Source organism: Nannospalax galili, unplaced genomic scaffold, assembly GCF_000622305.1.
Source record: "Nannospalax galili isolate Female #2095 unplaced genomic scaffold, S.galili_v1.0 scaffold1622, whole genome shotgun sequence".
Classification (NCBI taxonomy): domain Eukaryota; kingdom Metazoa; phylum Chordata; class Mammalia; order Rodentia; family Spalacidae; genus Nannospalax; species Nannospalax galili.
The window spans coordinates 711,746-721,749 of record NW_008348203.1 but is presented as its reverse complement, the minus strand read 5'-3'; the positions used below and the strand labels follow the sequence as shown (position 1 = coordinate 721,749).

Genomic DNA, 10,004 nt, shown 5'->3' with positions numbered 1-10,004 from the left:
AAATAAATAAATACATTTTAAAGTGATAGATTAGACTACAGGAAAAATGTTAAATTTTTGAGGGATTGAAAAACCCATAAAAATATAAACTTAAAACAAACACCCTGTGAAAAACTATTTACAACACATGACAGATAAAGAATTAAGTCCCTTAAATCAATTTGCTTCCAAAAATCCTTAAGATGCATTCTGCTACCCCCCAGTCATTGGTCAGTTCTTGGCTGCATCCCAGCCTCACTTGACACATGCTGAGAACACGTCTTGCCCTTGGCCTCCAGGACAACGTACCCTCCTGCCCCTCTCTACCTCAGGAGTTCTTGCTCATTCACCTTCTATCTCTTTTGGCTCCCCAGCCTCTAACCAGGACCTCCCAGGTAGGTCCTGGGGCCTTCCCTTCCTGTCTGTATTCAGCCTGCCTTGCTGTCAATTAATCCCAAGGCATTAGATACTGTCTTTAAGCTGATGACCCCAAATTTGTATCTGTAGCTTAGACCTGTCCCCAGAGCCATAGCCTCATATGTCCAATTTCACAGTTCCCCATGGACGTCTGCTGGCATCTCACCTTTACATACCCATAGTCAGAGCTAGAGCATAGGTGTGCCACCGGGGCCCCACACTCAGAAGGGTCCAGGCCAGGCTAATGCTCTCCTATTGCACACTACTTGTAAATTTTGATCTATTCTCATTTTGCTCTGGGTCTCACACATTATGTAGCCAGTTGAGTCCACGGCTGGACCCCTTGTCACCCCTACACCAACCTACCCCTTTCTGCCATTTCCTGTCTCTGGCAGTGGGACCCTACCTCTGAATACAGATTGAGCATCCCAAATCCGAATACCCCAAATCTAAACCCTTTGTACGGTACATGATAACACAAGTAGAAAAGTCCAAACTGGGCTGCAGATGTGGATAGGGATGTGGTAGAGCATTTGCCTAGCATGCATGAGGCCTTGAGTTTTCTCCCCAGCACCATATAAACCAGGAATGGGGGTACATGCTTATAACCCCAGCACTTGGGAGGTAGAAGCAGGAGAATCAGGCCCTGACATCATCCAGTCTGCCCATGTCTCTCTCCTGCTGTAGTTTTTCTCCTTAACATCTCATACACACACTGTCTTTCACATATCCATCTGCTTTTTCTTGGCTGTCTCTCCTCCACTAAAGCATAAGTTTTGTGGAGCAAGCATTTTGGTCAGTTTTGTTTACGGTTAGGTTCCTAACCAAACCCATTTTCAACACACAGAAGGTGCCTGACGAATATCTATTGAATGAATGGACATGGGCAGAGAGAAATGAGCCAAGGGCTTGACAGGCAATTCAACAACGAAGACACAGACATCATTAGCAATCAGAAAAATGTAAAACAAAATCATTTTCCCTATCAGACTGGCAGGGATGTAAGTGGCTGCTAATGCCAGTGGTAGACATGGACAGCCATGTGCAGTGTAAGGTGGTCCAATCTCCTGAAACTTTATCTGGCTGCATGGAACAGATCAAAAGTGGAAATACACATTCTCTCAGGCCCAGGCAGACCACTTCCAGAAACATCTCCAAAGGTCCCACAGCGCAAGTGCACACAGATGCACAAACCCAGAGATTTCCTTGAGTGAGGTTTATAAATAGTCAGATGCGGGAAACCACCTAAATGGCCCCTGACAGTATTAATAATTGATGAAGAATTTACAGACCATCCACACAATGACTATGAAAGGAAAGGGAAGAATTCCATGGATAAACTTGGATGATCCACATGATGCCATGTCTGGTGAAAAAAAATAAAATGATGGAGAGATGTGTCTCGCATGATCTTGTGTTTTTTTCCCTTTAAAATATGTTTGTAAGTGCATAGGATAAGCCCAGAAGGACATATATCAAATGCCTTAGCAGCGGTTAGTTAGCCCTTGGGAGGAAAGGATTGTGGGAAGGGCTCAAACTCATGTTTTAAATCTCTCTGGGTAAGTAAGAGACATATTACCTTAATATTGGAAAATACCTCCACTTAGACAAACACCTCCTTGAGGCTCCTCCTTCCCCAGGTGAAAGGATGTGAAAGTAGAACATTCCAAGGCCCCCCATTATTCAGCCATGTCTCACCCAGGCTTCTCTCCCCTACCTGGCACCCTAGGAATGCCAAGTTCCAAGGCCATGAAACATTTCTATTCCTGATTCCCTTCACGGCTCCACACCCGTCTCACAGCTCTGTTCACAGGCACACAGGCCCAGTCCACCCCTCCCCGTGACCTCCTCTAGCTCTGCTAACATGAGCTAGAGAGGGAAGACCAAGAATCCCGTGGTACTCCTAAGGGCCAGAACAGTAGCCCCAGCCTCAGGTTCTGCCCCAGGGACAACTTGCAGGGCCAATGACTGTGGCCTAAGCATCCAGGTTACCCCTGGCTGCAGGGCATGGGCACTGGAAGCAGCTGATCCCATGGGCCTACCATATACAGTGTGCAAAACTGTATATGCCATGTGATATTTGGGTCATATTTATACTATATAACTTGTTGTATGTCTGAAGTTGAAAGTAAATTAGATACCTGTATTTTCTCTGGCAATCCCAGCTCTCATCCATCCTTGCCCTTGGGGGATATAGCACCAAACAGAATACTTTCGGCTGGGATGTCCAGGTAGGGGACCAACTGTGCAGATACACTGCTCCTGGGACTGTCCCCCACACCCTGCCTAGGGAGGAGCCCCTCTGAGAGTTGGAAACTCCCAGGTAAAAGCTATCAGGTGTTAATGGTACCAAGCAACCAAAAGCCAGAGTGACAGCTTTGAGGAGAAGCAGCAAAAGCCGGACCTCCTACAGCCCAGTGCTTGGCAGGTACACATAGCAGACAAATCCTGAGCAATCAGAAGGCCCTGGAGAGCCATGCTGGGCCTCTCTGAGTGAGGGCCAGGCACAGGGGTGGGGGGAGCTTCGAGTCCTACCCTGAGTACCCTGTCATGGCAGGGGCTCACCCGCTGCAGGCTGCCCAGGTCAGGGCTGAGATCCTCACACCCCATAGCAACACAGGCACAGCGAGTTGCCGCTCTCCCCCTACCTGGGTCAGATGGTGCTGGGAGACAAACAGAGGGGCCACTGGGGGCCTGGGGAACAGCAGCCTGGTCGTGGTCTCAGCATGCACTGTAGGGGAAGAGCAGGAAAGTTAGTGTGGCAAAGGGGGTTTCCAGCTACCCTGGAGTGGATTAACCCCAGACAGACCCCCACTGCCCTGCTCACAGTGCTCACTACTACCCAGCCCCCACCCAGCACAGGCCTCTGGGCACAAGCCTCCTTCTCCATTTCCTTGGGAGTGGCTTCCCTGAGTACCACAGTCTAGGAGCACAAACTCCCTGTCCATCACTTCCTTCCACTCCTTCCACTGACTTCCCTGGGTTAGCCCCACCTTGGCATGTTTTATTCACACTCACAAGCATACAGAAGGTCATTCCCCGCATTCTCTCTACAATTCCCATGTTGCCCACTGAGTCTGTCCCCTGCTTGCTCAAACCTCACAAATGTGTCCCCCACCCTCAGCACCCATAATACCAACAGCAAGGATCCACCCCCACCCCACAAGCCCTGTGGGCCTCTGGCTGACTGACACCCTTCTCTGGTACCTGTCCTCCTATGCTGTGCTGCACCCCTCCTGCCCCCTCTTAGTCACCCTCCCAGCACTATTTCTCTTCCTCCCTTCTCTCCCCTCCCAGGCCATCACACCCATGCCTGAGCCACTCTGCCTACTCCCAGTGGCACCCACCATGCCCCAGCATGACCCACAGGCCCTGTCCTTCTCCTCCCTTGGCCCAGGTTGCTTCAATGCCTCTGCTTGGCTCCTTCTCATCCAGGTCTCAGCCCACGGCGCCACCTCAGAGAGCACAGAGCAAGGAAGGTATGGGGTTTCCATAACGCACTGCCCTGTTCCACTCACTGGCGTAGCATCTGTCCCTATTTCAGTGGTTCCACAGAGCGCTTTCTTTAAGGCACAGTAATTGAGGTATAATTACCCTGCAGTCCAATTTACCCCTTTTAGAGTACAGTTCTATGAGTCTTGATAACTACATATGGCCATGTAGCCACCACCATAATCAAGGTAGAGAACAGTTCTACCTCAAGTTTCCACGGGCTGTCCCTTTGTAACCAACCACTGACCTGCTTCTGACCCCATAGTTTTGCCTTTTCCAGTGTCTACAAATGGGCATCTATGTGGCACCCTGAGTCTGGTTTTATTCACTTAACACAATGTATTTGAGATTTATCTGTGTTGTCTTATGTCAAAATCTCATTCCTTTTTATTGCTGAGTAGTATTCCATTATTTATCCACGCACCAATTAAAGAGCACTTCTGTTGTTAACAGATTTTGTATACCATAAATAATGCCACTGTAGCTATTCAGATGAGTTTTTGCATGAGCAAAGTTGTAATTTCCCCTGGTAAGTACTCAGCAGTAGGCTTGTCAAGTTGTACAGTAAACTCTCTTTATAAAAAACTGCCACATTTTTGCCAAAGTGGCTGTACCATTTTGCATTCCCACCAGCAAACTTTGCCAGCTCTGGTTGGTCTGTGTCCTCTCTAATAAATACTTCACACTGTTATTTTTTATTTGTTTATTTATTTTTTTGGTCTTTTTGAGACGGGGTCTCCCTGTAGCTCCAGCTGTCCTGGAACTCACTATGTAGACCAGGCTGGCCTTGAACTCACAGAGATCTGCTGCCTCTGCAGGCGTGCACTACCACGCCTGGCCCATCACACTGTTACTTTTTTTAAAAAATTTATTATTTTTATTTTATTTGTATGTGTGTATTGCCTGCATGTAGGTAAGTACACTCATGTTGTGCAATGCCCGCAGAGGACAGAAGAGGGTGTCAGATCTGGAACTGGAGTTACAGACAGCTGTTAGCTGCCATGTGGGTGCTGGGATTTGAACCCGGGTCTTCTGCAAGAACAGTCAGTGTTCTTAACCACTGAGCCATCTCTCCAGCCCCACACTGTTACTTTTTAAGGTGTTAGTGTAGCATCTCATTGGGTTGTAATTTGTCTTCTCCTAATACTGACAGTGGTGAGCATCCTTTTTTGAGATGCATTTAGTTTAGTACCATCCCTACTGAAGATTCTCATCTTAGTCTAATTATTTAGCCATTTATTTCCCATTTTCCCCATGCATCTCTGGTGCTGGATGATGGGTGGCAGTGGTAGATGGTATTCATAGAGCCCTGTGCACTGTTCTGAGCACTTAATGTTAACTCATTTAATCCTCACAGCTATTCTAAGAGAGCTGGATGCAGTGGACAGTCCCATTTTGTGGTGCTGGGGATGGGACCTGAGGCCTTGGATATAGTAGGCAAGCAGTCTGACACTGAACTGCATCCCAAGCCCTTCAATATTCTCATTTTACAGAAGAGAAAAATGGAGACAGAGAGAAGGAACTTGCCCAAGGTCACGCAGGTAATAAGGCACAGAGCCAAGCTTCTACCCCAGGTGCTCTAGAGTCAGAGTCCCTTGTCATAATCAGGACATCACACAGCTGACAAAAGCCACTTGATAAGCCTGAGGGTTGGGGACAAACAGGAAGCCACAGTCTTGCCCTTTCTTGTTCACAATGACCCTGTGACAGCCTTTGGCACAGAGAAGATTCCTGCCTTACAGATGCCAGTAAAACCCTTTGTCGTCAGCTGAACCACGTGAGACACTTAGGCCAACAGGCTACTAGCTAGAGCGGTGTCGGACTACAGCATTTCAGACCTACCATGCCATGTGGTCACATGTTCCAGATGGTGAAGCCACAGGATGACAAGGTAGAGCTTCTGAAAGCTGTTCCTTGAGCAGATGTGTGGGGCAGAAATCCTCCCATGCCCTGCTTTGGACATGGAGTGTGAGCACCACAGTGATAGAGGGGAGAGGCCCTGAGCTGCTGAGTTCCAAATGTCTTTACTGGTACAGCATAGGCCCTGGGGCCATGTGACCACAGTTTGGATTGAGAATGTGTATGGATGGCTTTCTGTGAGGTAGAACTAGCCCCCATCCGGAGCCTCTAAATAACTGAGATTTGGAGACCATCTCAGCCCCCAGCTTCAGGGTTTCCTCTCTACAAGACAGGAGTTCCCAGGCCCCACAGAGGGGGTCCAAGTAGGGAAATCCCTCCTTGGAGGAGGGAGGTGGGAGCTGAGGCGCAGTGGTAGTTCCATCACCATCAGGGCCCTGGTAACCTCCAAAGGCCTGAGTCTGACATTAGAAAGTCCAGAGATGGGGCTGGAGAGCTGGCTCAACAGTTAAGAGCACTGGCTGCTCTTACAGAGGACCCAGGTTCAGTTCTCAGCATCCACATGGCAGCTAACAACCATAACTCCAGTTCTATGGAATCTGATGCTCTATTCTGGCCTCCTCAGGTACTGCATGTACATGGTGCACTTATATTCTTATAGGCAAAACACAAAACACTTGTATACACAAAAATCAATAAATCAATCAATAAAATATTTTTAAAAAGAACAGCCAGGTGTTGTGGTGCACACCTCTTTTTTTGGTCTTTTTGAGACAGGGTGTCCCAGTAGCCCCAGCAGGCCTGGAACTCACTATGTAGACCAGGCTGGGCCTCGAACTCGCAGAGATCTGCCTGCCTCTGCCTCCCAGTGGTGGCGCACACCTTTAATCCCAGCACTCAGAAGGCACAGGCAGGCAGATCTCTTCGAGTTCAAGGCCAGCCTGGTCTAAATAGCAAGTTCCAGGTCAGCTGGGCTACAGGGAGACCTTGTCTCAAAAAAACCAAAGAAAAAAAATTTTTTTAATAAGAAAGGCTAGAGCATCTTCAGAGCTGCTGCCTTGACTTAGGGCTGCGTTCATCTCTCAGAAAAGCCCAGAGTCCCCCACTCAGCTGTCCAGGGTAACCATCAAGGGAAAAGGAAAAAGCCACAGGGCTCTGGAGCTGCCAACGTAATTGTGGGCTTATATTTCAAGCTTATTGGCACTTTACTCTGGCAATTATCACCTTAGATATTGTATGCTTCTGAGGGACACCACAACAGGGAGAAGAGGCAGCCCTCCAAGTTAATATGGGGACTGGTGACACCCAAGGGAAATGTCTTAATGTTTTCAATACCCTGCACCTTCTTGCTTTTTCCATGAAGTGAGATAGGATGTAGTGGAATACCCCCTCCCCAAAGTAACAGGTGCAATCTGGCTCCTTAGAGGCCATTAGACTCTTGTGTCTTACTCTCCAGGAAAACTGTGGTTTCTTGAATGAGCACCGGGCACTGACTTCCAGGTATGCCTCTGTGCATCCACAGGTCTGCCTGCCTGTGAACTCCACCAAGGGTGCTGTAAACTGTGCCCGTAGTTCATACAGCACCCTGCAGGGCTCTGGAGTGTGCTGGGGGAAAGTGGGGGTGGGGGTGGGGGCGAGTGGAGGTGGAAGTTGTTTAAAATGAAGACACCCCTGGGGCGAAGGCAGTCTCAGTGGGATCCTGGGGACCTAGGGAGGGCTTCCAGAAGATGGTCACCCAGAACCCTTTCAGAAGCTACAGAGTCAGGGGACTGCAACTAGGTGTGGCTACTCAGCCAGCAGGGACCAAATGGCATCCTATCCACTTTTTGGGTGAAGAATCAAAGTGCACAACTGAAGTGCTGCCCTGGAAAACAAAACATGCTAAGCCAGGGCAATAGGGACTCATTTGTTCCATTGAGGCTTTCCTCACTTAGGTGGGAAAACCACAAATGCAAGGTTGGTGATTTCTGTGAGCAGAAGTGTTTTCACTGGATCCGGGCCTGAGACCCCTTTATGCTGGAACACCCTTACAGCCAGACCTGAGACCTGTCATGTTGGAACACCCTTACAGCCAGGCCTGAGACCCCTTCACGTTGGAACGCCCTTACCACAGGATCTGTCAAGATGGACTCAGATGGGGAAGCTATGGCCAGGATCCCTGTGCTTTCTGCCTTTGCTTCCCTCAGGCATGTCTCCTGGGCAGGCTGTTAAAGAGGGATTCCCACTGGGGTCAGGGTCAGGGATTGTTTGAGGCTAGAGCAGAGTCAGCTGGGCTGGGGTTAGCTCAGACCATGTGCAGCTGAGCACTCTCCCTCAGGGAGTGAGGGGATTTGTTTTGAACTTCGTGGTCTAGTGCTCAGAAGCCAGGCCATGCTGGATGAACTGACAGGTTCACAGGAAACAACACCTGACCGGAGTGGCCTCAGGAGATGCCCCAGAGTACAGCCTCATGGCTTGCCTTTGAAAGTTTTTTTTTTTCCCTGATAGATTTGGGTTTAATTCATAGTCTGCCAAGATTTTAGGGCCCAAAGCAGAGGATAAAGGTTCAAAGGCAAATGGTGACAGGATTTCTACAGGGAATTGAGGAAGAGGAGCACAGAAAAGAGATGATGGTGGAAAGACAGGAGGAGGCGAAAGTGATGCAGACACTGAGGGGAAGGGGGAGTACCACTGCCAGTACTGTCATCGCCACCGTCATTGCCACCACAGATGCACCCAATGAGGCCCATGCTAAGTGCCTTCCACGCACTGACTCATGCTGCCCACAAACACCTGGGGTGGTGGGCACTGTGATTGTACCACAGGATGGAGGACAGACGGACAAAAAGATGAAACATCTCAGAAGAACAGGGTCACACATCAAAGGCAGGCACCACAACTGTACTTGAGTACCTGGTGATTCAGGCTGGTCACATCAGAAATGAATGGAAGACCACTGGCAGGAATTCTGTGTGTGGGGGTGGGGTTAGATCAGAGTTACCCAAAAAGTCTTTGTACCACTTAATAGCTTCATGGCCCTCAGAAAGTTACTCAACATTTCTGGGATTTTCCTTATGGGAAATACCATAGTTCATAAGTTAATTGGTACTAAAGTGTGTGTGTGTGTGTGTGTGTGTGTGTGTGTGTGTGTATCTGTGTGCAGTATGACACATATACTCCACAAAAGTAGACACCTTCCTGGATGAGGCCACAAAACAGATGTCCCAGTCTCTAGAACCTCTAAGCAGGTACAGGAAATACACACACACACACACACACCTGTGCCCTGCAGAAGTAAGCATCATGCATACCACACACGTCTCCCTCCCTGGCCCCATCCCCTACTTAAAGTGATAATATACCAGCCACTCAGTCCCCAAGCCAAACACCACCATGCTGTGTTTCCCTGTCATACTCACACCCTGTCACCATTGTCAGTCAGTTCCAGAACAGTACTCAAACTCAAGCTCCCTGATTTCCCCCAGCTCTGTCTGGCACAAGGGTCTCAGCTAGAGTCAGAAGGACCTTCCTAGTCACACCTGACTTTGTCCCTACTCCACTGAAAAGCCCTTACAGGAAGTCTCACCAAGACTGTTATAAAACTCAGAGGCCCAGAGAAACCTGACAGACCTGACTAAATAAAGATGTAAGGCTTCTATATGGCCAAAGATGCCATAAACAGAGCTAAAAAGACAAACAGCCGACTAGGGAAAATATTTTCAACACACGCAACAGACGAAAGTTTTACCATTCCTAATGTACTAAAAGCTCCTTTATATCAATAAGAAAGAAGCAAGAAGAAAATAAAAATGGGCAAAGGATCTGAACAGTCAATTCACAGAGGAAGAAGCACTCATGGCCAATAACTGCATGAAAAGATGCCCGGCCTCATTGGGGAGGTACAAAGTGAGCACTAGAGCCACAATGAGGTTTTCTAGATTGGTAAAAATTAACAGGCTCACGGTGGTGTGGGGCCCAGGGTGGGGCAGGAGCTGGCCTTATCTTTTGGAAGAGCAATGTAGCTATCAAAATTTAACATCTGCACTTGTCTCCCCAGCCCCCCGGCATTTCCACTCTAGAAATCCATCCTAAGAAAATGCCTATGTGTGTCAGCAAGATATATACACAAGGATACTCACTGAAGCATTGTTTGCAAGAGTGAAGAATTGGAGACAACCTAAATATCCATCAACTCGGGATTAGCTACATAAATTACACTATATCCAAACAATGGAATATTAGACAACAATTAAAAAGAATACCATAGACCTGTGCTGTGA

The 10,004-nt window shown here is 48.3% G+C and overlaps 1 protein-coding gene across 10 annotated transcripts in view; it reads right to left on the bottom strand.

Moving 5' to 3' along the window:
• Lingo1 (leucine rich repeat and Ig domain containing 1) overlaps positions 1-10,004 on the bottom strand; it is a 181,068-nt gene that overhangs the window by 55,914 nt on the left and 115,150 nt on the right. For 5 of the 10 annotated variants that reach the window (XM_029569221.1, XM_029569223.1, XM_029569224.1 and 2 more), the window contains one exon: positions 3,045-3,127. Coding sequence is in view for 5 of the 10 variants with exons in the window: in XM_029569218.1 (XP_029425078.1) it covers positions 2,962-3,006 (45 nt within the window). In the remaining 5 variants the exon portion in view is untranslated. Of the gene's footprint in view, positions 1-2,961; positions 3,128-10,004 lie in introns of all 10 variants that reach the window. The other 5 variants (XM_029569218.1, XM_029569219.1, XM_029569215.1 and 2 more) reach the window with 1 other exon arrangement.